Source organism: Phallusia mammillata, chromosome 7 (genome assembly GCF_965637545.1).
Source record: "Phallusia mammillata chromosome 7, kaPhaMamm4.hap1.1, whole genome shotgun sequence".
NCBI classification, from domain to species: domain Eukaryota; kingdom Metazoa; phylum Chordata; class Ascidiacea; order Phlebobranchia; family Ascidiidae; genus Phallusia; species Phallusia mammillata.
The window spans coordinates 5,177,354-5,204,989 of NC_137258.1; the positions used below are offsets into that span (position 1 = coordinate 5,177,354).

General features: G+C 36.1%; 2 protein-coding genes across 4 annotated transcripts in view; one reads left to right on the forward strand and one right to left on the reverse strand.

The window, feature by feature from the left end:
- LOC145238100 (lipopolysaccharide-responsive and beige-like anchor protein) overlaps positions 1-27,636 on the reverse strand; it is a 54,647-nt gene that overhangs the window by 10,932 nt on the left and 16,079 nt on the right. The window contains exons 14-40 of one of the 3 annotated variants that reach the window (XM_080101154.1): positions 27,127-27,269; positions 26,389-26,579; positions 25,671-25,861; positions 24,842-25,161; positions 24,046-24,163; positions 22,447-23,612; positions 21,325-21,485; positions 20,723-20,873; positions 20,203-20,383; positions 19,488-19,618; positions 18,606-18,776; positions 17,943-18,105; positions 17,479-17,586; positions 14,980-15,035; positions 14,301-14,396; positions 13,540-13,612; positions 13,045-13,182; positions 12,365-12,499; positions 11,867-11,993; positions 11,565-11,673; positions 10,536-10,702; positions 9,870-9,994; positions 9,275-9,412; positions 8,671-8,807; positions 984-1,101; positions 627-729; positions 92-207 (exon numbers count right to left, since the gene is read on the reverse strand). In XM_080101154.1, the coding sequence (XP_079957280.1) occupies positions 92-207; positions 627-729; positions 984-1,101; positions 8,671-8,807; positions 9,275-9,412; positions 9,870-9,994; positions 10,536-10,702; positions 11,565-11,673; positions 11,867-11,993; positions 12,365-12,499; positions 13,045-13,182; positions 13,540-13,612; positions 14,301-14,396; positions 14,980-15,035; positions 17,479-17,586; positions 17,943-18,105; positions 18,606-18,776; positions 19,488-19,618; positions 20,203-20,383; positions 20,723-20,873; positions 21,325-21,485; positions 22,447-23,612; positions 24,046-24,163; positions 24,842-25,161; positions 25,671-25,861; positions 26,389-26,579; positions 27,127-27,269 (4,833 nt within the window). Of the gene's footprint in view, positions 1-91; positions 208-626; positions 730-983; positions 1,102-8,670; positions 8,808-9,274; positions 9,413-9,869; positions 9,995-10,535; positions 10,703-11,564; positions 11,674-11,866; positions 11,994-12,364; positions 12,500-13,044; positions 13,183-13,533; positions 13,613-14,300; positions 14,397-14,979; positions 15,036-17,478; positions 17,587-17,942; positions 18,106-18,605; positions 18,777-19,487; positions 19,619-20,202; positions 20,384-20,722; positions 20,874-21,324; positions 21,486-22,446; positions 23,613-24,045; positions 24,164-24,841; positions 25,162-25,670; positions 25,862-26,388; positions 26,580-27,126; positions 27,270-27,636 lie in introns of all 3 variants that reach the window. The other 2 variants (XM_080101153.1, XM_080101155.1) reach the window with 2 other exon arrangements.
- On the forward strand, positions 3,417-6,671 carry LOC145238102 (putative nucleotidyltransferase MAB21L1). Its single transcript, XM_080101158.1, has 7 exons — positions 3,417-3,727; positions 3,952-4,152; positions 4,812-4,950; positions 5,261-5,427; positions 5,654-5,767; positions 5,858-5,981; positions 6,203-6,671. Exons 1-7 carry the CDS (start codon positions 3,567-3,569, stop codon positions 6,377-6,379), a joined length of 1,083 nt encoding a protein of 360 aa, XP_079957284.1. The 5' UTR covers positions 3,417-3,566; the 3' UTR covers positions 6,380-6,671.

Consider the following 27,636-nt stretch of genomic DNA (forward strand, 5'->3'; position numbering starts at 1 on the left):
TTTTGTCAAAATTACGCTAGTTTTGTCATTTTTTTTTAAATAGTCGAATTGTAAGTTAAGTGCAACGTAGTTTACAGATTCACGTACTAACCAGCAATTGTGTTGATAAACATGAGATATTCAAAGTTTGAGATTTCTCTTCGTTGCCAACGTTCCATCATGTTTGAAGACTTGAGCAGTTGACGCGGACTCGCCAATGAAATCCGCCTTCAAAAATTTTCATAAAATTACAATTATGGAACAGGGAAAAAGTTCTTAGAAACATGCAAAGTAACTACTGATAATGGATGTCGATGCAAAATTTTCTGGCGTATTTTTGATATGTATGTTTACGACACAAACACTCCAATGATAAAACTTTGGAGAATATATATTTCACCCACTAAAAAAAGTAAGTTTCTCCGAAAACCCAAATCAAAACGACCAAGAAATTCAAAAAAATATTTCAAACACTTTTTAGTCGTTAATCATACTGTTTGTTGGGTGCTTGCTCAATCTAATTATTTTCTAAACGAAAAATATAAATGTAGTAAAAATAGTTTTGCGAAACGCAATATCGAACCATTTTTCCAACAGCTTCCAATTTTTTTGTCTATATTGGCCAAATATCAAGATCATTTGCTTACCTTGCTTGTGGCAATCCATACCCGGTACCGATCCCAACACGTGGAAGATGACCTATTACTTTCTTCACTGTGTCGTTGTCGGAGAAGTTAAACAACACACATGCTAAAAACAGAGTTTTATTTAGGTTTTTTATTACCAGCCAACACAACAACGCAAAATAGAAAGTGGTTTATGCCCGATATAATACACATAAGATAAAACCAAGATTGGATTTAAACAACCTCTCGAGTTTAAGGCAGTCACATACAGCTCTTTATTTGGTGAATTTTAAACTTGAAAGTAGAGGATGACTTATAAAGATGTTTCTCAATATTAGTAAGTTTGATTTGATTTTTGGAGTCTCTTGTTATACTCACTTCGATTGGCGAGAAACACTTCTATCGCTGTGTTCTGCAGCAGGAACCGGCGTGAGAATATAGCGCGCACTTCTTGGAATGTCCATTTGCCGTGAATCCCGTCAATGTAAGCCAGAACCTAAAACAGCGACAAAAAAATCAACAAAAATGCGTAAAATCATGTTACTAACGGAAATATGGTTACAGCAGTGGGACGTTATCAATCAGTGCTAATGACGTCACACACCACGTCACTAAGGGATTGTGTATGAAAGGCATATGGCGATAACCGACCAGGAATATCGATTAAAGTATTTTCAAAATCCGTTTTGGAGATATAACTCAACATCCTATTATAGTTTTGTAGCATAGGTTTTGTAGCATGCTCTTCAAAAAATGGTATATATTTTTTAAAAATCTTGTTTAAGATTTATAAACAACAGTAACTATTCTTACATCTGCAATTTTATCAAAATACACGTTAAAATGGACAACTTTAAATAAAGTCACACTACAAGTAGTTAAAGTTCAAATTAAAATGTAATCCATTTTTTATATAAAACAATCAGGAATATTAACATTTTAGCTTTGAACGTAAAAATCATGTTGAAAACCACAGGACAAAAATTTTCATTACAAAACGATAAGGTAACAGTTTTTAGTTGATTTCCTATTTCACAAGTTCAAGCTTTTGATTTTGTCAAAAGCTCTGGGGTTGGCTAAGGCGAATCAAAACAGGCTAACAATGTAAACTGGCATGCATTATTGATAGGACCCTGCATTAAATTTGCATAGCCGGCCAGCGCAGTGCCATTAAATTATTTTAGGCTGCTGCTACGCGAACGTTTAATCGATCAATGTTGAATGCATTTGCGGACTCCAAACTGCTGGAATATCCTAACAAGGGCTGTTAAAATGCGCATTAACGCAAAATTATCATACAAACAGAAAATGTTGTATTTTTGGCGGTTTAAATGTACTATAGTGCATTTTTTGATAAAAACTGTTGTAGTAAGAACGTGTATCATTTCGGTTTTTGCTTTTGATGCCAATTTACAGCAAAAATTGGAATTAAAATGTAGTACAATTACTAACATTTTTGTGAAAACAAGACAACAGCAAAAAAACAAAATAAGGATGTGTTACGAAAAGTTTTTTTTTTATATATTGTTACAGCACATATTGGGAAATAAAATGCAAGAATTGTATCTTGAAACCTTATCAATCAATCCACGTTATAAACTGAAAAAAAATCCCATAGTGAGAACGCATTCCGGAACATAGCGCATCATAGCGAAAAAAGCCTTGAAAATTAAATTAGAATCACTTCAAAGGACAGCATCGAATGGTCCGCGTCTGTTTTCTGTCTTTCACGCAATTCCAAAAACAATTGCCTTTAATGTGACGCAGCGAGGCTTTTATCTTCAGGCTGCTGTGATGTCACAATGGAGATATAGCAAGCATTCGAATGTGTTTATTGTTGTGCTATTGTCGCATTGTTTAGCGCAGCAAGGGATTGACTAGCACGTGGTCACAATAGGTCAGATCAAAAAAATGCGTATTATAATCTGTTTTTGATGAAGTTTGCCATTGTTGCGGCAAAATCAAGGAAAGATCAAAAGGCCACGTGGTTAGGTGTAATCAGGATTAAAAATTTTGAGTTAAAAATTAACGAGATTAAGTGTCAAAATTTAAGAATAATCTTTGCACATATCAATTTGAGCTTATGTTTGGACAATTTAGCAAAATAACAATGTACTGTCTGAATGGTTTCGTTGGATTTTATTGGAGTCTGGAAAACTGTATTCCGATTAATTGTTAAGATATTTTAATCGTGTGTCTGATCAGTGTGTTTTCATGTTTGATGAAAATTCCGGTAATGTTTTTAATTTATTTTAAATTAATTGCAACTTTATGTATTGTAAAAGTCATAAAAAGGGAGCAACTGGCCACTTTTATAGAGCAACTTTTGTTTCAACATTGTTTACAAAAAAGTTCGACAATCACCGATTTTTTTGGTAAATTAGCATTTTTTTATTTATTTTTGGGGGGGGGTAGGGCCAAATGATTATCGTTCTATAATTGCTCAGTAAAGCAAACCACTAGATTAAAAAAATCCATCGATACGAACTACGCTTTTTTTGCAACCTTGTCATCTGTTGTGCTCAAGCATAATCCATATTGCTGTGAGGAGAAAAACGACCAATCCACAAGAGATTATGCAAGCTGGTACATGGCAAAACACAAGCCATTGTTGTTAGACGGTCGCGTACATACACGACAATTGAAATTCGAGTTAGGGTAGCGCAAGCTTACATCAATAATGCAACAGAGAGCTAAAGGGACGTTTGCGGAAGAAGTCAGCCTTGCTAAAGGGTTCGTTCGCTAGTATTGACGCAGCAAAAATGCCAAGGTTTTAAGTGTCGTCAATTTAACGTTTATTTTGAACTTTTATAAAACAAAATCTTCTTTACGCAGGCTTTTTAAATTGTTTATTTTTGTGACGCCAAAAGAACCGAAGCAAAAAATAAATTTCTGTTGCCACAACCTTGTTGACATTAAAAATACTTTTCGTGACGTCACAAAGTTTCTGACGTCAGGGCCATGATTGCGTCACAGGCGGCACTTGCGTACCACGTAAACAAGTTTTACAGCGACCAAACCCTACCCAGGAAGGTGGAGGTTTCACAAACTGTTCGGGATGTGGCGAAAATTGTAACTTGTATTTTGAAAGAAGTCGAACTACAGGAGCCAAGATTTATCAGGTAAGTGCAAAGTGCAATTAAAATAAAAGTTGATTCTATTTGAATAAGTTTTGAAACATTCTACGTATCGCGGGTTCTTTTACAATTGGCTGTGTTTATTATACTGTTGTATTAAAACCGAACTCCTTATCTTATATTTCAAACTTTATGTGTCAAGACTTTCTTAAACAAAACCTAACGTGCGCCTCTTAATTTTATTCTAACTATAACTTCTTGTATTGCAGTTCTTTAAATGAGATGGAAGGCAGACTGGAAGGTTTGGAAGTGAATTCGCCAACAGAATACGAAGTAACGCTGTTTCTCAATCAAATGGGAGTTTTCAACTTTGTGGACGATGGTTCGATTCCCGGTTGTGCTGTGCTAAAATTAAGTGACGGACGAAAACGAAGCATGTCATTATGGGTGGAATTCATTACTGCATCAGGGTATGTGTGAGTGTGATATGAAGCCATTTTTTGCCAGCTATGTCGTACAATCAGAATTGGCTTTACACGAAAAGAAAAACCCTAATTATTCGTGTCATTTTCACGAAGAAATGTAAAGTGTTAAAATTGAGCTCCATAATCCATAAGACAAAATGCTCGTTGGGTATTTAAAGATAGAAAGAAATTTGTAAATAAAGTTTGTAAAAATAGGAAGAAATTTATATTAAGTCCACTCATTTAAAGACAAAATCCACCGTAAAATGTCATGTGAGAAAACCATGACACTACCGAAAAATACACAAACTATAAATGACATGTAGGAAGAAATTGAAAGCGTTTGAAATAAGCGATATCTGGTCTTCTATGAGACAGCATTGATCATCATGGAATTCTTGTTGGTTATTCAACTAGAAACAGGAAGTTATTTGATTAAAATCAGTTCTTCGCCAAAGATCCATTGTATCATGTTATAAGTCAATTAAAAAAACATGACATTAACATATTCTCTACCATTCGCCCATGCTAGTTTCACAAAAGGCTCGTGACACAAAACGAGATGCCAAGCGGGATTAGAACCTTTGACTTTGCGACCAAATCAACGCTAAAGTTAGTGCTTTAGTATGTAACACTTTCAATTCTAAACCAATCTTGATTTTCAGGTATTTGTCAGCCAGAAAGGTGCGCTCGAGATTTCAGATCTTGGTTTCCCAGGCAATAGACAAACTACATTATCGCGACGTTGTGCAACAAGTGCCGGATACCACTGAAGTGAAGCTAAAGATCAAAGACACAATCACGGTAAGTGGTTGTTTGTGGCACTTGGTGGTTACATCCAATTGAAACAAACAAAAATCGCAGAAACCTTAATTCTCTATGAATGCGACAACTTTATAAATCTTAAATTTGGCCAGTGAGTGGGCATTTGTGGCACTTTGTGGTTGCACCCGATTGGAACAAAGAAAATGGCAGATATCTTTTTTATTCGGTGCGAATGTGAAAACTTTGTAAATCTGACAAATCATTCTTAACTGACCAGACATTTTTGGCACTTCGTGGTCGCATTCGATCAGAAAAAGAATCACAGAAACCTAATAAATTCTTCTTTCAGGTCAAAGTCACTCCTGCGTTCAAATGTAGCGGGATCTGGCCGCGGAGCGCTTCTCATTGGCCTGAACCTCATTTATCATGGCCAAGTCCAGCAAAGGTGGCCGAGGTAAAAAACGACGGATTTAATTTGTTGTCGAAGGACTCGCCAATACTCAACGTCAAATACAGGTTGGTCCAGTAATCGATTGCCAGGTTGGTAATTTCTCACCCTGCAGTTTAAAAGGTTAAACATCCATAGATTTTAGCCATAACAATTTATATTCTGATGTTTTAATTTGCATCTTTCAATCTTATCGACTCAGTGTAAATGCTTTCAAACTAATGGCGTCTTCAAAATTGCCAAAGGTTGTCCCTCCATAAAACCCTTCTTTAAGTGAAAATTTAACTTTTACAGCACAGCAGAGAGCGACGCATGGGCAATGTCGTTCAGCGGATCCGAAAACAAGTTGATTAGCTCTGGAGGATGCAGAAGAAAATGTTTGTCTATTCTTAAAACGCTGCGAGACAGGTTCGAATATTTCTATCACATAAATCCACATAAAAAAAGAGTGCATTTTTCAAAGATTTGAATGATGCAATTTTGAATTTTGATTGACAGACACCTCGATTTTCCTGGAAGCCCGATCAACAATTATCACATGAAAACTTTGTTGCTGTACGAATGTGAGAAACATCCTATCGACACAGAGTGGAACACGTCATGCGTAGGTGACCGCATACAGGTACGTGTATGACGCCAAACACTACGTAAACACATTTTAAATCATGGGCCCCCAAATATCTTTGATTCAAATCTAAAGGGATAATTTTAACCTTTTTTGCTCTCCAAAAATCACGTAAAAATGAGACGCACCTTTTTGCTTAACATTTTTTCGGGAAAAGTCCGCGAAGGTTAGGAACTACTGTGAAAGCCTGTAACAAAGAATGCCTCGAATATTTACAGGGTGTATTGCTACAACTGGTATCATGTCTTCGATGTCGTCGTCTGCCTCATTATTTTCTACCAAGTGTTGACCTTTTTGCGGCCTGCGCGACCGGATCATTGGATGTAGCCGCCCGGCAGGTTTGGTGTTTGGCCAGGGAGATTATCACCAATAGCAAAAGCTTTGAACGCCTGTGAGACATTAGAAGCTGCTGGAAAAGGACTCTTGAAATTTTCCAAATTTTGGTTAAATTGTATTGTGTTTGACTTTTTCTACTTCACATATGTTTGCATCGTGTTGTACTTTGTCAAATCGCTTCCTAGACACATTTCCACAAAGTTCACACCGGTTGCTGTATTTTTCCAACACTGTTATGTACGGCTTTCTTCGATCGTTGTGTTTTTTTCGTGTTCGTATATTTCAATGGTGTTTGACTGTGATTGTTCCATTCAAAATAAACAAAAAACAATCCGAATGATGATGAGACACAAACAGGCAGAAACACAAAGAAAGAAAACCTTGCTTGTTAAAATGTAATATTGAACCCTGCAGTAATTAAGGTAAATGCATATTCTTGAAGACCCTCATATGACCCTGCTAACAAATTGGTAGTTCCGATCTTGGAATTGATTTTCACTGGCGCGCGTTTTAGCTGTGGGTTGAAAATACCTTGAGCAATCAATCATACAAATTAAAAACGAAATCCTGAAGGGTAGACTTTCTCTAACAAGCAATTTAGGCCTACAATTAAAATTTACCGAAAGGCCAACACACCTGGAACACACACAAACAAAGGTCACACTAAAGATGCATAGCAAAAAATGGGTGTATATTAAGAAGCTTATTGCAGGGACGAAACAGATATGTAAAAAACGTCAGTTTATTAGTACATTTAACCTGGTTCCTATTTTCTGATTGCTTTTTCTTTGCTTCTGCTCGGTAACGTAACGTTATTTCGCGTTCTAGTTTAAGTTTATTGCATGTTATCTTCGAACTAATGATCAAAGCTGGTATAATTTACTAGTTATAATTTCGCTTTCAGAGCTTAGCAGTTGGTTGGAATGTTTCAGATTAAAAATGCACTGTCCTAGTATAGTTGGAAGGTGAGACTTCAACTCACATCGTGGCCAATGTATCAGCATGTCAAGAAGCTGGCGTCACATCACACTAAAACCCATTCATCACATAAACACCTTTGCAAAAAATGCAAAAATGGCGCTTTACAAAAATGTAAACAGGATTACCACAGAAACAGTCACCATCCACTTACCTTATCGTGTTTATGGATAGTGAAGGGCATAGATCGATTGGACAACATTTGGCTCGAAACAAGTTTTTTGTTGTTTATGTACCGAAGTCAACTTTGGTAAATGATCAGTGGTGTGTTTTTCACACTGCTTTGGCATGATTGAATGCACAAAGTCGGTTTGAAAATCGGTGTATAGTAATCAACTGGTTCGATTAACTGATAAATTAGAAGTGTAAATTCCTATACTTTTGGTCAAACATAATTTAGTCACTTATACGGTGGACAGCATGAAGATTGTTCAAAACTTACCTAAGAGTAATAAAGCTGTGCAAGAAAAATCACAAAATGACAATTCAATTAACGCATGCTCGCTGCATGATATTGGCGACCGGACAAGCGCGAAATTAAATGACCCCGGGTAACCTCAAACGTCGTCACAGTGGACGCAACGAAGCGTGAAAATCGATAAGCCCCCTGGATTAAATAATCATAATCAGGATTAGAGAGCTGGGCAATTGAATTACGGCCGTTAAGGATCTTCAAACTGACGTGCTGATCAGATGCGAAACGGTTTTCACACGTTAGACATATGTCACACTATGTAAGTCCCGAAGGATTTAAAGTAACAAGACCCGATGGGCCTCACTTCGGGCGATGAAAATCACGAGGGTCAAACTATGGTGATATACAAAAAGTGTTAATGCCACAACAGTTTTTCTTGGAAGAGTCGGTAGGATAGGAATTTTCGCCGTTGTTGAACCATTGGTTATAAAACATTGATAATAAATATGTCGTAGGTTTGGCCTTGACGTCTTAAGTTAAAGCGTTATGTGCAAAAAACGTCCTATGTCCAGTAATTTTGAGTTTAGACTTAGGTGATTTAAAAAATGAAACTTGGGAAAAACAGTTATGTATTGTTACGTCAAAAATCAGATGATTATTGATAAGAAAATTTGAGACCTGCTCCTATGGGTGCAAAAGCACTGGCAGTTATGACAGTCATTGTGCGGGTGTTTTGTTTGCATTACAAGAAAAAGGCCATAAATTAATATTAAAAGAAAACTTCGTTAAAAAACAATGCAGATGGAAAAAGGCAACAACCTTTCCACATCGCAAATCTTTAACAAATTCCAATCACCTTCAAACTGGACGAATTTTTAAAAGTTAAGAAAATGGTAAAACCAAAAATCACACACAAAATCTATGCCTTGAAATATAAAACAAAACTGCTGAACGTACTTTGGGGTCAGCCTTGGTGAATGATTGGTGGTGTTCGATCACTTCGAAGAAGAATTCATCCGGTGTAATAGACAAATTACCGTGCAGACAGACTCCCGGGGCAATTAGGTCCGCTTCGGTGGTGAACGCTACTGGTCCTGTAAAAGTTTGTTCTTGTATTAAATGTTTTTCATTCAAAACCAATGGCAATTGTTGCCGCCTGCTTCAGAGAAATAACTTTAGAAATGCAAGTTTCTAGTGTAACAGGATCACACAGAATGACAGCTTTGAAAAACGAACGTTGACAATGTTCTAATTCCTTTTAGTTTGAGCTAACATATAAAATATTGTTGGCACAAAGACCCCATATATAATGCATGGTAATAACAAGTTTAAGCAGTGGCTTCGGCATTCAAACCCTCAGGTAAAACAAAATCGGCCCAATTTAGGCATAAGCTGTTCTACATCTGATAACTGGACTTCTATAAATCAGTGTCTAAAATGAAAAATAAAAGTTTGCGTGTTCTGAAGTGCTTTCTTCAAACTTTTCGAATAAAAGATTTCTAGTTATGGTGGGAAACGTATTTCAATCCATGTTACGGAGGCGAGGGTAATATTAAGCCACCTTGTAAGTCTTCTTGATCCACATCATCAAGAGGCATGATCTCTTCTTCCACGGGAGGAGCCTGATCCGCTCCCTGGGGATTAAAGTTTGATGGGGAACGTGGCATTGATCCTGGGTCCGATGCATCCAACACTGCATCTGAGAAACAAAAAATATTGAAACAAACAAAAAATCTAAGAGTCCCAACAGAAATTTGCTGTTTCCATATTGTTGTGCATACGCAACCAACGAAATGAAACTATACCAAGCATAAGGTTTGACGTATGTTGCTTAACATAGTTTCAACAAATTGCTATTAAATAATTCCAAAAATGGTAATCTCTTTTGTTTAAATACCCCTGCTGGCGAAAAGACACAATTCTGGAGTTCAAAGCACTACTGTGATTTACAAGCAATAACCTAAAAATGGGCAACGACCTAAAAACATTCAAATCTCGGTCCGAAATAGTTTGATGTCCTCAAATATTTATTAACAATATGCCCGCATAGAACGTTAGCTTATAAGTGAAAGAAGTTTAGAAATTATCACAAGTGCAGAAAACATGTCTGAATTAGTCAGATGCTATGGGAAAGTTATGTACACTTTTCAACTTACTGAGCATCTTCTCGGTCATCAACGTAGCTTCCGGGTGGGAACTTCCGTATGGGTTTCTCACGAATCTCCTGCGCCTCCTAGTGTCGTCTTCCCACGGGTCAAGACGCCAGTATTCCCGTGAACAACTAAAAAGTCACAAATAACAAATTCTAACGTTACAAAGATCGCAATGTTTGCTACAGTAGCCATTTTAGTATATAGAACTTAAGCAACATACTAAAGCCCATTCGTTTGCTGTTAGTTTTGCGAATTTGGATGAAAATTGATTTCTGATGGGCCAAGCATTCTTGACATATTATGATTTGACACACATTTGTATGGCAGAACGGATTGTTAGCGGCATGTTTTACACAAATTTGTATGACAAAACTAGTTTATTACAAGAAGAAAATGTTTGATAAATCATTCATACATTAGTTTTTAGTTTAGCATTTTCCAATGTTCATATTTTGACCGAGAACCAAGCATAAAAAAGAACGATGCTCGGTACCTTTTACTGTACTTGGATATTACCTTGGCTAATATGTAACATTTAAACTACAAAATACAACCTTAAAGGCGACCTGTATACGACATCGAAACGTCGGAATAAAAATACTTGCCAGAAGAGCTCTAAAAACTTGATATTATGCCTGGCAGCAATAGCTTACATACAAAATACAACACCTGTTAAAGTTGGAGCCCCATGCCCCAAGCTTGTTGGTAAGAATGTTGGTGATTCGATTCTTGAGTCCCAAAGCAGTAGCGTGATCACGATGTTTCGCTGCAGTGATGAGAGAATCACATTGTCGCTCTTCATCGCGTTGTTGGGCAAGAAACACAGCAGATGACGACTGCAAAAAATATTGTTTATGATTCATTTCTATCCAATCATTTTTGCGTTTTAAATTTATCACAACGGAAAAGCAGTAAAAGCAGGTGTCGGCACTCCCTGGGACAGTGCTTTTTATGGCTTGATTTCAACACTTAAATTGCTTGTTTACAGTTTGTTATGATGTGTTGTCGTGAAAAATCAAATCTGTCTGCCTTCCGGTGATCTTCAAATCAGCTGGGACAAACCTCTTGGCATTCAAAGTCGTTATCATTTTGACATAAATAAGTAAATTGGCCCGTGAAATTCAAAAAGCTTGCCGACCCCAAAATTAAGGCTGTTAAATTTAAATTTCTCTCCAGCTAAATTTAATAGCTGTTGTTTTATTTATGCTCGACTGGTCTTGAGGCATGACTGATTTTGCCATGTGACAAGTGGCAACTTACATGACCTTACAATCAGTCTGGTCAGTTGCAGTTAGTGTCTAGTGGTAGTTGACTTGGTGTTTATATGTCAACTATTGTATGTGCGTTCTACAATTATGTTTATTAATCATCTGCTTATAATAAACATTGCCATTGCCTATTTGAAAAAGGCAATAAAATAACTTTGCAAAGGCTATGCACACTTATCGAAATATGATAGTTTTGTGAGATAAACTCGAAAAAGGTATGGGGACCAAAAGGTTGCAGCAATATATAGGTCTTAATGACTTTTATATATATATATATACATATATATAATACAATGCATATAACTGGTAACATTGTCAAAACGATTCTATGTGATTCTGCCGCGGCGTCATACATAACGCTATGTCGTCAGTATGATATTAAAAACTTTAAAAATGCGTAAAAACTTTGTCACAACATGAATGTATTTACTTCAAACTGTGCATGTCTTTTTACATCCTCCGCTCTTTGTTTGCTAAGAATAAAATCCGCCTCGTTCGCCACCCTCACCACATGATCTTTCATAGCATGACACAGCAATCTAAAAAGTGCATACTGTTATGGACACACAAGGTATCAACATTTTACAATAATAAAGTTTTAAAATTACAAGACGAATGTACTGTCTACGGTCCACAGTAATAAACCATGGATAGCAAATCCTAAAACAACTGTACAATAGTAATATTTGCTGTCCAAAAGCAGAATGTGTCTGGACAAATTGCATTTTTTACCTTCCTTCGTTGATAAGCTCAATGAAAGCGAGCCCAGCGTGTTTTTGAATCGAGTTTTGCCATTCCTGGGAGCAGAGAAGCATCACCAGTTCCACCACAGATGAATACGACTTCATACAAACCAAACCTAAAGGAGAAATTGGCATTTATACATTGACCTTAGATTGGTTTGAAATCTGTATTTCGTCTGCCATGAAAATGCAGATATTTGTTTTATTTAAAACATGGCATTGCAAAACCTTTCAGTGATATTAAAAAACATATGCTGTTAATTCTTTTTACCACAAAAGTGGTTAAAAAATCCTTTTCAGGTGCACATGCAAAAATTAAAAGCAAATGGAGTGGTTTAAGAATGACTTAACCAAAAGTTTTTGTTTCACATTTTTTTGTATAAGCATACTTCCTATTATATTTTATTTAAGCCGCAAACCAGAGCAGGTGGGCAGTTGTTTTGGAAGCTAATTGTATGTAGATAGAAAAACGTGTTTGATAACAGACCTTCGACCAACAACTCCTGCCCATGGGTGCCTAGTAAGGTCTTGCTCAGGAATGATGAGAAATCGAGGAAAATATCACGAAGTAGAGGTGCAAGTTGGTCCATAGATCGCTCCAGACGAGCAGAAACATCAGCTTCTGTGATACAGGAATCAATTAATATAGTGGTTTATACTCTTTAACCATAACGAACAACTTTTAGGTTTTTAACAACGGCTTTCCTTAAACAACTTACCTTTACACCAACACTAAACTGTATTATATTAACTTTGCACATTAAAGTCATTGGGTTGGGCTTGCTAAATGTACAAACAGGGCTTATTATGAAATACTGTATGTTTCAGTTACTTGATCTGTCAATACTTCGAAAACATGTTAATTGTGTTTAGATCCAAACTTTTTTTTTCTTACCTTCACTAAACATTCTACCACTGTGTTTTTCCAAAAATTAATCAAAGAAATTAATTTAAAACTTTAAGGTGATAAATCCAACTTTGGGTAACAAATATAGATTATATCGAGGTTTAGCATGTTTTACGCATACTCGTATTTTGTCATCAAACACTAAACATGCGGAGAAAGTTTCACTTTGTAACAACAAACATTAAGGGGCTCAATGATGAATCTCTCACGGCGCAGCGGTTAATATTATTAACAAACTATTTTGCGTTACTTTAACTAACCGTCCTCAGTGATGTTCATGGTGCTTGGATCTATCTGAGGCAGATCAGTATGATCCGCTTCGCCATTTTTGATCTCTTTCGCCGTTGCTAGGCTACCGTCTTCAGCAGCGGTTGATATAGTAACCGCCTCCTGAGGATCTGTTCAAATAAGGAAATTAGTATTAAACACAGTGAATGTACAAATAAGATATTTTTGGAAAAATAAATGGCAATGCAAATATATATCACATACAATTTCCATTACTTGTGGCTGCTGAATATGTGTGTATTTCAAGTTCATAAACTCGTAATTAAACCACGATTCAACGCCAATAACTTGTTGAAAACTATATGAACGACAAACAAGGTATTTTTTGCCACTGCACGCCAAACTTTTTGTAAAAAAATGTAGAACTACAATATGCTCATGAGAACGTCATATTAGACCTAGTAATGAATAATTCGGCTGTGGTGGATTCGAACCCACATGAAAAATTTCCAATCATTTACCTTCACCTTGTTCATCTTCCTTGGACTTGACCTTGACACTTCGGTCGAAGGATTGATATGACGAACCAACCGACGTTACCTTGGCAACAGATAAGGTTTTACGACATAAACGCTCACGAAATTAGAAAACACAAAAGTGAAAATTGACATAAAGTTTAAAATGCCTATGATAATCGGATATGAATTTGTGAACATGAACTAGCACATAGAAATTAGGGTTTGAAAGAATGAGTTACATCTCATAACATTTTGTTCAAATATGAGTTTTTGACGATTGTGCATCTTGACAATGTAAACGTAATGTGACCGGTTTAAACTCCTCACAGTGCGTTTTGAAGATAATGAAAATAAAGGAAATACGAATTGCAACACATGGAATGTAATGTAGTTTGGTTAGCAACTTGACAAGTTTCGTGCACAAAACCTGCACGACAATGTGGAAAATGATGACATTGGGACAAAACATTGAATATCTGTAACGATTTTGTGTGTGATACTTTTCTAAAAATAACTGTGTGTGACAAAACATTTGAAAATAACATACAAAATTTGAAAGTATTTGCCAACAGCACTTGAGCTGCAACCAAAAACCTATGTAACCTTACTCAGATAGAAAAAAAAACACATAACTGAAGTGCAATTCAAAACACCAATATATAAAATGAATTCACAGAAAAGCACCATTGGCAGTAGTAGCAGGCCATGCAGCATGCAAAATTAAAGTCACACCTTATGATTTGCATGACACAACAAGTCAGGGCTACTACCTTCATTGGAAAACTGTTAGGCGAAACCCGCTCATGCGTGCTCGGGGCGACATCTAGTGGTGAGTCGCTGCGTTTGGCCAAATTTCGCAAAATGTCCTTCGGGGGTAGGAAAAACATAAGAAAGCAATATATACGTGTATGAGACGGTCGCCAAAGCCCCCAGATAAGGTTATAAGTGTTACTATGGCCTTAAAAGTCAGTTTTGATAATAAATACCCTGCGCAGAGCAAATGGTTGCAAAAAACGCTGTTTTTAATAAAGGCGATGCATGATATAGCAGCATGGACGTAATGTATCTTGAGAATTCAAACTTTTTCTAATTGTAAATTTCGAATTTTTGCAACAACGCATTTTTAATGTGTTTTAACAATCGTGAAAAATGTTGTTTCTAATGTTACGCGCATACGTCTCAAATGAAAATTTAAAATTTAGGAAAAATACCTGATTTACAAAAGATATAAACACATAAGCAGCCAAAAAATTTTCATCATTAGGAAATTACAAATATAAACAAAATATTTCTTCACAAAAAAACGGTGCAATTAAAGAATTTGTCCCGTTTGTATAAAATAAAAACAAACCGTTAAACCGATAACAAAATTATATCGTTTCAAATTAACAACTGAATGTAAGAAAAATCAACCCAACCCGAAAAGTGTAGTTCATGCATTTGCTTTACCTGCACATTGGTTGATGTAGACGCCTTTGTCCCTTCACTATGAGAGGCCTTGGAAGCTAAAATATCAAAAAGATTAACAAATGTAATATTACCAACCAGTAACTTAAATGTCTCGCTAAGTCCGTTTTTTTACAAGTTGCAGTTTATCGCTTCAAGAAAAGCAGCATTTTTTCTCAGAATTGCATTGGTTATCCCCACAATTAAAACTTCTCTCTACCCGAAATTTTGTCTAACACCACTTGTTGGCTAAGTCTATATTTTCCGTACCAGATGCTAATCAACATGTAACCTTTAGTGCAGTGGTTCTTAACCTGGGGTTCGTGGACCCCCAAGGGGTCCGTGAGATGGTTTCAGGGGGTCCACGGAGGGAAATATGTTAAGTATCATTAACCAACAAACGAATATATTATAAGTTTCTCAACCGTTTTTACAATCCTGCATTCGAGTGCACGCTGTTTATTACACCTTAATTATGCCAAGAACAATTACTTTTTGTGATTGTCTTTCCTATTGTGACATCATAACACACATGGACAATCGACTTTATAGGACAAGTGATTTGTGAAGTTATAACTTATTTACCAGAAATATTATCAATTCGATGCGTTGGCCACTACAATACAGAAACGTCATTGATTTTAAAGGACTGTAAAGGCGGATTTAAATGCTTCAAAAGCATGACGGAGTATAATGCAAGAAGCGTGAAACATAAAAAGACTTATGGTAAATTGCGTTGGGGGTCCGCAGACTTACAAAATTCATAAAAGGGGTCCGTGACTACAAAAAGGTTAAGAACCACTGCTTTAGTAAAATTGGAATCAGACAACATTTTGGTACATGTAAAAAATATGAAGAAAAAGCCAGATTTTATGTTATGGTGCTGCTTACCCGGTTAACAAAAATAACCTTGTAACCAAAAACGAATGAAAATTTTTTTTATACGACATTAGTGAGCAAAGTTCGGTCACACCATGTCAAGGAATTCTTTTTAAGCAGCAAATTTATATTTTTCCTTTAAATCTATTTTATAAAACTAGAAGGGTGGCTTAGCACATATTGCCATTGCACATATACTATGACCTATTTCGTAATGGGTCCCATATCAGCCACTGTATTTTATACCTTTAGTTGTTTCTGCAAGCAGAAACTCATGGGTCCCCAACACATGCAAAGTTGTAAATAGTGCATTTTTTGAAATAACTATAATAAATTTTGGTGCTATGAGTATAAACAAGACGAAAAAAGTCTGTAGAAATAATCATGCTGTGTGAGATAGAAACTACACAAGTCACATTTAATTCGGCAATTGTTTGTAAAATTTACCTATTTTAGGGATTAGTGGGGCAACATGGTAAAACTCAACAACCGACACCTCAAAATGGCATATTCTACGAAGTGTCCAAATTTTATAAAATTCAGACATTGTTTAAAAAGTTAACCCTTTTAGGGGCTAATGGGGTAACTGATGGCAAAAGTGACAATTGACACCTAAAGATGACTTTTGCACAAACTGTCAAAATTTCAACCAACTCGGTCAATGTTTACAAATTACACCCATTTTAGGGGTTAATGGGGTAAAGGTGGGTCTTACAGGGTAAAACATATCAATGAATAATGTACTCAAAACTGTCTAACTTCCATATATAGTTTTGACATTGTTTAAAAGTTCACCCATTTTAGGGGGCTAGTGGGGTAAATAATGGGGCTACAGGGTGAAACATAACTATCGTCAGCTTATTATAGCAAAATGAACAAACTGTCCAAATTTCATTCAATTCGGACATTGTTTAAAATTTCACCCATTTTAGGGGGCTAACGGGGTAAACACAACAATTGACACCTATAAATGACAAATTCCACAAGCTGTCCAAATTTCACTTAATTCTGACACCGTTTAAAAAACTCACCCATTTTAGGGGGTTAGAGGGGTAACTGATGGGTTTTAACACCCAAAAGTATAAAATATGTAACCACAATGAACTAATCGACAGTCATGTACAATTTTATCCAAATTTTAAATTTCTTAAAATTCTGACCACTAGGGGTGTTATTCGCAACATTCCTTAACGCTTCTGACGTCAGAAGGCTGTTAATACCCCCTCTGACCGGCATGTCCAAAATGCCTACCAAGTAATGCACAAACACATGTACCACATGTTCTGTTGCCTATACTATACCGTTACACCACAGAAATCTTTCGTTTGTGGTGCGCAGCAACATACAAAAACGTTTTACATTTTGGGGCCTAGCGGGGTAAATACTGGGGTTATAAGTCAAACAAAGCAGATGGCACATCTACATAACTATATCTACCATCTGTAAAAGTTTCATCCAAATCCACCAAAGATTTCATGCCAAAAGTGCATGGACAAACTTCGGCGGAAAAAAGAAAGAAAAAGAAAAAAAAAAGAAAAAAACAGAATGAAATCAAGATGTGTCCCCTTCAGGGAAGGGGACCCATAATTAGAATAATTAGCACATTGTAAAAACCAGCTTTACCTTCAGGTGATGACGTGTGACCATTCGTAATGGTTGCTGCAGCAACCGTAGGATCAACATTAATTGCTGATGACTGCACCTTTGCTGATGGAAACGAAACACCAGGACCTAAAATGACAAAAAAAATTTCAATTTCTATAAAAAAATCTGCACACATTTCGCCCATATGTTGGTGCCCAGCACGCATTCTGCAGCGATCTGTTAGTGATGTGCCATATTAGTCAATTTACCTAATTCGAACAGCATTTAAAGCTAAGATATATATTCAATTTTAGGTTCAGCCCTAAATACGCCAGGACAGGAGAAATCAAACTGAATCCCAGCATATCCGTACAGCAGGGACCAACTCTATTACTATTACTCAATTTTAAAATTCCAACGACCACTACAACAATCTAGCTAGGAAAATTCTTTCAACCCGCATGAAATAGAAAGTCACTTTAGCATAGATGTATTCAACGTGCCTGTCAGTTTCTTCTTTTTCGGCGAAGACCTTCTGGCAACGGTTGCTTGTTGAAGTTTACGGTGACTCTCAGGATCTAAGATGTCCCTGTACTTTGACACCATGAGCACAGATACAAAGTAAACGACTGCCAAGGCAAGGTATTGTGCTTGTTTTGTGTCGTCCTGAATTCAAATTACAAAAAAATATTTAAGACTATAACAAAAAGCTACATCTTATTGTGGGGCACATATGATTTTGTCACTGTATGTGAAAAGCACAAAGTCTGCGTTTAAACTTGAAACCTTTGGCAGTCATATAAATTGTTCAGAATTTTATAAAATCACGAATCACCAGAGACTCAGCATAATGGATATACTTACAACATACTGTCATATTCGCATGTTTAAATAGACTATCATATTCAGTCAAGCATCTTGAAACGTGAAAAATGGTATAAGGTCAAGGATCCCCAATAAATTAGTTTTAATGTACTGAAATACGTAAAAATAGCGAAAAACAAACGTTCAAATGTGTTTTATTTTTAACCTTATATATTGCCAACCAGCCAAATTTACACAAAGCTCACGCAAGTGTGGCTTTTTTAGTCCCTTCTATCATTTTTTGTGCAATTAAACCTATTAAACTACTCTTGGACTGCGAGTGTTTCAAAACTTTTACTTACAATGTCCCTATATATGATTGATCTGAGTCGGTTCACATCAGCCTCTTGTAAAAGCATGTGATGACTGACGATGGGAGTCGCAGTGTTTGACATCAGAGACAGAAGAATTTCTGCAGCGTCCATCGCAGAAACATTCACATCTGCCTCATTTTCTTCATCAGTCTCAACATCCTTGAAAAAGTGCAGTTTGGTTTATTAATTACCTGTATAGTTTCTACCAAACATTTTAGACACTCAATGACTGTCAAATTTGGTATGGGTTTGTGACTGGCACTAGAAATCGAGCAATTTAGCTTTAGGGTTCGTTGGCTATTGGTACGTCATGAACGCGTGACGTCAGATTTGTGAACATGTGACGTCTGAGAACATCAGGTGTGACGTCATAAACGTGTCAGTTTCATTTATAAACCGAAGCAGTAACCACAATGAGGTATTGTACTTTTTTATTACCATGTCAAAGAATTAGGGATTGAACGGCACAATGCTAAACGCCAAAAGTAACATAATAATAAACATAACTACCAAAGAACTTGTCTATATAGAATACATTATGCACACGTTTTAACAATCTAATGTTGTCATCATGCAGATTGTCAATCGAGCTAGAACCGTCCAATGTTAAAAAGTCTGCATGATGCATTCTTTATATGCAAGTACTCTGGCAGTTATGTTTTTAATTACAATATTTTTTCAAGTCCGTGTATAGTGTTCCAAACGCAATATAAGTAATATACATATAATTTCATTTTTATCCATTAATTGCACTGCACTGAAATCCCAATACACGGAACATTTGAAAAGCAATAGATACTTAAAATGTAGACATTCCTTTTAAGGCTTTAGTCCTGTTTCAGCCATTGTTAGTGTAATTTGTTCACTTACTCCGTTCATTACAGCCTTTTGGTCATATCCATGGGATTGAGTTCCAGACAAGTAACCAGGAGTAGGTGGAGCACTTGTGAACTTCTTCAGGTATCTCGACTCGAGGCAGTTCCGTACCGCACATATACATGCTGCATGAAAAAACAATAATGCCTTAACCTTAAAATTAGTGGTTTGTAATCTTTACAAACACGCACTAACATAGCTGCTCTTCACTAAGTACAGGTTTCTAACCACATAATTTGGATTTTTATAATTTAGTTGAATTACGTTCGAACCTTTGATACAAAACCAAAGGCCTAGAGGCCCAGACTACAGGTAATTTAGGTGGAGCCTAAGATAACATTCGCTGCTTGAAGTAATTGCATTGAAGAACAACAATAAAACGCGGTTTAAATCTCCAATTGGCGGTCTTAAAAACTGTTGTTTACATTGCGAAGCTTCAGCACTGAACGTTGACACGTTTACTGGTAAACAGCTGTATCAAGCCGACATACTTTAGCTTTTTCGATGAAAACATTCCTGCCAGTCAAACGCAGTGTCCCTAGTGCACACACACATACACCACCTATCATTTGTGTACAACGCACGCTTGTATTATGTCTATGTGCAATGTTTTTGCATGGGATTCGACCACGACGCTCCCGAGGACGGATCCCTATCATGATAATTAAGTCTGTGTATGAGTCAGGCGCCCAGGACCATTCGGCCTTACCGGTTCTCAGACACTGTCTCAACACTCCACCGGCCGACATGTTCTTCTCGTGCTCCACTTCGGCAAAGTTAACAGTGGAAGCAAATGCGAGGACGTCCATAAATGAAGAAAGACGATTGATGATGCTCCATGCTGCCTCCATCGACAGACCTTGCCCGGCTTCTATTGTGTCCAACTCGTACTGTTAAAAACACATTTGTAAGATAAGTTAAGGTACAAAACTTTAGTATTGCATTTTTTTAACTGATATTTTTGACAACGATAAATAAAGCATTCGAGTCATAACTGCATAAATTTGCATGTAGATTTCATTAAATAAAATTTTCATAAATTTGCAACGATATATCTAGATTTGTATGTTCCAACTTTCTGATTCATTTGTGACGTTTTAAGCATTAGAATTAGTTTAGCGTACTGTAGTGACGTATGACGTCCAAAACCTACGACGTCAAACGACGCTGGATCAATTTGAACGTTACATTATTACCTAATATGGCCCACTTGCACTAGGTTTGCTTACAGTTGGTGAAGTTGCTGATGATAGTATGGGCAGGATTCCACCGCATGCCAGCAATATATTGTCGGTCATTTGTGAGAAGAGATGAACAGTGTTGTGCACAAATATCACGTTGTCGTTTGCGTTCACAATGTCCACTATCGGCGTAGAAGAGCTAGAGAGAACATTTTTGAAGTTATAGAGTTTAAGAAAAGATACATAAGCATTTTTTACAATAAGTTTCTACCTCATGTCAGTTGCGTGTTTAAAAATTAAAAAGTGTTTGAAAGGATTTAAGCCTATACCAGTCATGAAGATGGTCAGGAAAATTATAAACATTGAATATACACAGTTATAGGAACACATGCAAACGTTTAATCTCTATTTTTGTGCACTGATAGGGCATAGGTTTCGCAGACAATAAAGAACTGTGGAAAATTCATACACTGATTTTTAGCAACTTTTTTGCCTAAATTTCAGGCTGATCTTATTGAGAGCTTTCTCATCATCATGAGAGCTTTGAGTTCACATTAATTTCCCAAAGACGGGTTTATCTAAATTCCTTCGGTTTAGTGGGTGTCTGGTATAACAAATTTTCAGATCCCGTTCCCTGTGGAATTTGTTACCTTTTCCAACTTTCAATATCTCCTTCCAGGCAAGTGAACAGATCATCCAACAGACGCAAATGAGGTTCGGACCATTTAAACTCTGGTACCCGGAACACAACTGTACGCGGTCCTGGACTAAACTGTTGCTGGTCTTGTGGAGGGGTCCCAGTTCCCTCTACCTAGAAAAATATCAAGTTTGAAGTCTGATACTTTAATATTATCCAGTTTAGTGTGTTTATTTTGGTATGATAAGTTCACAAGAAAGGACGACAAGTTTAACCATGTTTTAAATCAAGGCTACTCAAACTTTCTTGTTCTGCGACCCCATTTTAAAACAGAAATTTCTACGCGACCCCTTTTGATGGGTATGATGCAAAGAAATACTTATATTTTATATATATACCATCTAATGGCGCCTAAAATGCCTAAATTAATTTCTAACTTGACACAGATTGACAGTCTTAGTTTTTATGACGTCATAATCTATATTGTGACGCTTGTGGTATCTGCTTTTTCGCATTGTTTGCGCACAATAGGCATAAAAAAGGTCTGGCGCATATGGCTACTAGGCTGATAATACTCTTAAGTTCTACAAAATGTGTTTAGAGCAGTTTGCATACACGGGAATTATGTTTAATCAATAAATGTACGCACGTATACCATTTATTGTGACTGACATAATAACCCATAATGTTTCGCGACCCCAAAATTATATTACCCACAGTTTGAGAAGCCCTGTTTTAGATGACATTAACTTGATTTTGAATTATTTTGTATTTTACGTTACATACTTTCTGACAGCCTTTTAATAAGCAAAGTGATACAAGACAGGGTTTTAATCGACATAAGAAGACTGTAAAAATGTCTATGAACCAATTTGAACTTGTGATGATTGCAAGCACTATAAATACGATGAATAGCATTTTCTCTATCCAGACCAAATCACAGAGTGTTTAAAATGTTAAAATCTTTTTTTTTCTTGCCCACAAAGTTTCAGTAACGTGTTAGAAGTGCCTAGCTTAACGACTGTTTCAAATAGCCTGCTAAAGACACAAGCAGCTCCTCATTTTCTTCTAATCCAAATATGTCAGTAAAATCTACTGCAATTGAAATAGATTTGAACATCATACACAAACTTACTTGTGAACCGGCATCATTTTGCTCCTCTGCCTGTTTCTTTGCATCTTGATCTTTTAATGGAGTAACATTTAGTGGATTTTCTTCTCCAGATGACACTGCTTTGTCTACATCCACTTTATCCTCGTCAGCAGCAGATGTCTCCGCTGTTTCAACATCTTTTGATGAAGTTCCCTCTTCTTCATTACTGCCAGATGCGACTTCTTTGTCTTTAGGTGTTGTGTCCTTGTTATCATTAGTTGCAGTCTTCTCATCTTCAGATGATTCAGCTGTGGGTTTTTCAGCTTCATCAACTTCTGGTTCTTCTGGAAGAGTTTCCTTTTGCTCCATATCTGCGGAGGAAGTTTCTGTCTCTTCCTCTTTCTGTTCTTTATCCAAAGTCGCTTCACTTGATTCTTCTTGTGCTGTTTGATCTTCAGAATCTTTATTTTCTTCCTTTTCATCTTTCTCAGCATCTTCCGTAGAAGCTTCAGGATCAGTATCCTGAGATGGTTGATCCTTTTCTGACCCTTCTACTTTATCATCATCAACCATGTCCTCTTTACAGGTATCTTCTTCCTCTCCTGACTCCTTAGCATCTCCAGATCCTATCTCCTCTGCATCCTGATCTACATGTGGAATCTTCTTAGTCTCATCATTATCAGTAACATCCTTGGGTTCAACAGTTTGGGATGCATCATCAGGTTTAGATCCTTCCTTCTCGTTTTCAGATAAGTCTTCTTCACCTTGCTCTTTCGCATTATCTTGATCTGTCTCCTGCTCAGTAGTAACATCTTCTCGTTGGCCATCGGAGCTTTCATCCACATCTGAAGTATCTTTCTTCAGGTCATCATCTTGAGCTGATGATGTTTCTTGGGTCTCTTGTTCTAATTCCTGCTCCTCTCGATCTGCAGCATCCAGTTTCTTTTCCTCATTATCATCCCCAGCTCCATCAGTGTCTTGATTATCACCTCCATCATCTGTAGGCTCCACCTCTGCATTTTTAGGTTCATCTGAATGTGATGTAGGCTGTTCATCTTTTTCCTCCTCATTTTGTAAAGCTGGCTCATTTTGTGCTGTGTCCTCAGACTTTGAAGGAGGTTCTTGCTCTGCAATGTCATCGCCATCAGGTACTTCTTTGATAACAACTTGCACTGTGTCATGGTCCACTACTTCAATGGAAGTTGCAGCTAAAAAAGACATGAAATATTAAACACAGATGCACACTGTATTGAAAATGGGAATGCAAATTTTCTGTAAAAATACAATGTCCTTCAAAAACTGCTATAAGGCAGAGGTTTGCAACCTTGGCAAGCAAGGTGATTTTTTCATGGCACACTAACCAATTTGCATGTTTATATTGAAGTAATAATTTAACTTGTTACACTGCTTGTTTTCAGTTGTTCAACATACCATTGTCTTAAAATCCAATCTACATGCACAAAACACTATGCGTTCTCCTTACTATGAAAATCCCCTGACACAAACCACTATTACCCACAAAAACATTGGCATGTAAAGCCATTACCACATGGAAATAACAAGTAAAATGGCATGTGCCACTAAAAAGGTTATCGACCCCTGCTTAAAGGTCTGCTAATAGGCAACAATTTGATGATATACCTGGATTGTTAGTTCCAGTTATGGCTGACACCTGACCAGTGGTTTTCTTTCTCTCTTCAGACTGTTGGTAATCCTGATACATCTGTTCCATGTATTTCTTATGCTCCTCGAATGAAACCTGAATAATAGTATGTTTTTGTAGAAATTGGCAATTGTTTTGTTTTTGTGGCCACAAAGCATCTGGATTAGTGCTGTTTGGTCAGGCATGTTTAGAGTGTTACAATGTCACATGTATATAATGGTTAAATTTGGTTTTTAATTTTTTAAACTAATATGTTTAACACACACATGTAATACAGGGCAACAATAACTATTTTGCCATATATTTTATAATTGAAAGCAGAATGGTTTCCAAATTAATAACTTCTACATGTATAAAGAACCATATGCATGAAGCAACTCAGCAGATGCATTTAAATATTCGTGTACCAAAACTAATTGTTATTGCCGTGCTTCAAAACTAGTCAAATTAGTTATATACCAAAAATGGTTGACTTCGGTCGTAAACTAGTTTAAAAACATGTTTTTATAAAACATTTCTTTCAGCATGGTAAAAATTATTTTGCAATACTCTTTTTTTCCTCAATTTTAATCAAGTTAACAGACAGTTGAATGTCAGACATTTTTATTACTAATGTTAAGGCCATGCAGACTGTCAGCAGCAATATAGCTTTTGTTATCATTTAAAACTACAAGCTCTGTGTCCCACTGATGTTTTATTAACCCACTAGGCTATGGTCCCCAGGTTGGAACCACAATACAAAGCCGTTCCTACCAGATATCACAATAAGCTCACCTTGGAGTGTACAATTGACAAAGTATCCACCCAAACACGCCAGCCTCCCCATTCCAGCTTAACAGCATGGTACAGAAGAACCTTGAATATTTGGTAAACCAGTTCCTGACAAGTGTGTTCATCCTTTGTGCTGGGATGCACATAACCAAGGCTTAACATCCAATCTTGCCAGACAGACTGTTGAAGAAGGATACGCCTGTTGTCTCGATTGGTGTGAAAAAGCTTGAGCAGATCATTGAGGAAGATGATTTTGATTTGCATGGCTGCAGGATTGTTGTGGCTGATTTGCTGTAGCATGATGGCTATAACCTTCATCATGGCTGAACAAAAAAGAAAACTATATAAGAATGAATATTTTATTTGCTAGAACTAGAGGTCTGTAGCTCATATGTGATTTCACCTTATTGTTCATCTCTGGGATTTTAGTAAAAAGTTTTGATAATGCTACATAATGAATATGGTTTACAGCTTATTGTAAAGGCACAGAGTTATATGTATTTTCACTAATTTGAATTGTCAACCACATAACAGGTAATCATATAATCTGTTTAGTTACATGAAGAACGTAAATGCCAAATGTGGTTATTACATTACAAATCCTTCAGTTAATTACATCATCTAAATAATTGCAAAATAGATAACAATTAATAAATTGCAAAAATGTTAGCTAATTGTCATTTCTGTTTCTTCCTATATCACTAAATTTAATTAGACACCAAACAGAATAAATAAATAAAATAGTAATTTACATTCACACATCATACTAAAATTAAAAACCTACGAAAGTAGGACTGATGGTAAATAATAGACACTATTGATTCAACATTACCTGGGTTATGCATGACTGTCCATAAAGATGGCTCATGATGTGGGTTATGAAGAATCTGTGTATTAGGTTCCTGCACCAAAACTTCATATAACGCATTGTACGTCTCCACACCCATCTCATCTGAGTATATGAGAAGTCGCTCTCCAATCAACATGAATAAACTTTGAGCATCCATAAGATCCTCTTTCCTCCTGTTTGTAAAACATTTTCGAAATAAAAAGTGGGTTTTAACAAAGTTTTTTTTTAACTAGCCAGTTAAGACCTGAAATGGTTGGCTTTAGTCGCAAACTGGTCTAAAAAATACATTTAAAAATAAGAAACATTTACTTCAGCATTGTCAAAATTATTTTGGTATACTGTTTTTTAAAAAAAATCTTAACTGACAATTGAATTTGGACATTTTAATAGTGAAATTATACCATGTAGACAATCTGCAGCAATATAGTCCTCTTTGGGTACTAAATTTTGCCCAACTGTTGTATGACAGGGTCTTTAAAGCAAGGTCTTATTAGCCTACAAAACTATGGTCCATGTTTAAACTGTGAGTTTTTAAATATTCTGTTTAAGGTATTAGGTGTTTTACAAATCGTTTAAAAATTGTTAAATCTCTTGAAAAAATAGTCTTTAATACATAGTTATAATTTTTTATAATGAAAAAAATTCTGCACACATTGACATAAAAGTTATTTATTTGTTACAAACTGAAAAATATGCTTACTTCTCAGGTAGCTGCTTGAGAAAGTAAGCCAACAATTTTAAGGAGTTAACTCGGACATTGTTTGACCGGGATCCAAGAAGTTTGAAAATGACCATTAAACCATTTTGATGGTCAAATACTGGAACCACTGTGGAACCATGTTCACTCAATAAAGCCACCAGAAGTTGCAGAACATCAATGACATTTTCATCCTAAAAACAAGAACAACCAAGCTTTACTACTTGTGGTTCCAAAAAAATGTACTATAAATAATGTTAGTAATTTATGGTTAAAAACAACTATTTGTTATGCCCAAACCATATTAATGCAGACTAATCTGGTTAATCCAAAGGCAAAATTTTCAAGCTTTATTTATGTTATTAAGTGGATTATGTGATAAAGTGAACAACTTTCTTAACTAGTGATAGTCTATAGTCTCATCTCTCATGTAATTAAATAAATTTTGCAATGAACCAGAATTTTTGTAATGTACTGTTTTAATTAATAGGTAGAATAAAGTTTGTTTGAGCTAGATAACTAAAGTAATATAATACAGAAACTAGGTAAAAAAAACAGAAATAAAATACATGTGAGAAGCCAAATTCACAAAAAAACAGTTGTTTTTAGTTTACAAAGAACAATGTCACTTAACCATAGACAAAAAACTTACTATTTTTTGTCTATCTGATACCCCTGTTCAAAAATAGGCAACCAAAATAGAAGTGAAATAGTGCAAGACTATCTTAACAAAACTTCTACCTCATGTACAGTAAGAAGGTAACCAAGTACAGCTTGAAGTTCATCTTCCAGTATGTTTCCAGTTCTTGTAACGAGTTGTTTCAGAAACAACAAAATGAAAGCTCGCAGTGATAGAAGATCAGCAGTTGATGGCCGTGGACCATCTGCAAATCAATCAAGCATTGGAGAGATTGCAAAATAGCATTTACCGGAATACAGAAAAAGTTTTTTTTTAACAATTGGCCATATGTGCCTTTAAATATGTGTTGATTCTTTAAGTTATAAAGAAAATAGCTACAGAATTAGTCAGCTGTTTAATGAATTTGTGTGAAGGGTAAAGTAATAAATTGCAATTTGCAGTATAACTGTATGCGTACTTATAACATGTTTGCATTTTTAATGTTACACAAAAACATAAGAATGAAAAAACATGTGTGGAAATAAGTGTTGTTGATGGAAACTTCAAAAATTACAACAAATTGGTGATAAAAATTACAATATGATAAGATTTGAAATGACAAATGCCCATAA

Bases quoted from the DNA above. Each gene is read 5' to 3' on its own strand.
- LOC145238102 (XM_080101158.1), top strand. From the start codon at position 3,567: ATGATTGCGTCACAGGCGGCACTTGCGTACCACGTAAACAAGTTTTAC. The intron at 3,728-3,951 runs GTAAGTGCAAAG...CTTGTATTGCAG, and splicing joins CAGGAGCCAAGATTTATCAG to TTCTTTAAATGAGATGGAAG. The intron at 5,428-5,653 runs GTTGGTCCAGTA...TAACTTTTACAG, and splicing joins ATACTCAACGTCAAATACAG to CACAGCAGAGAGCGACGCAT.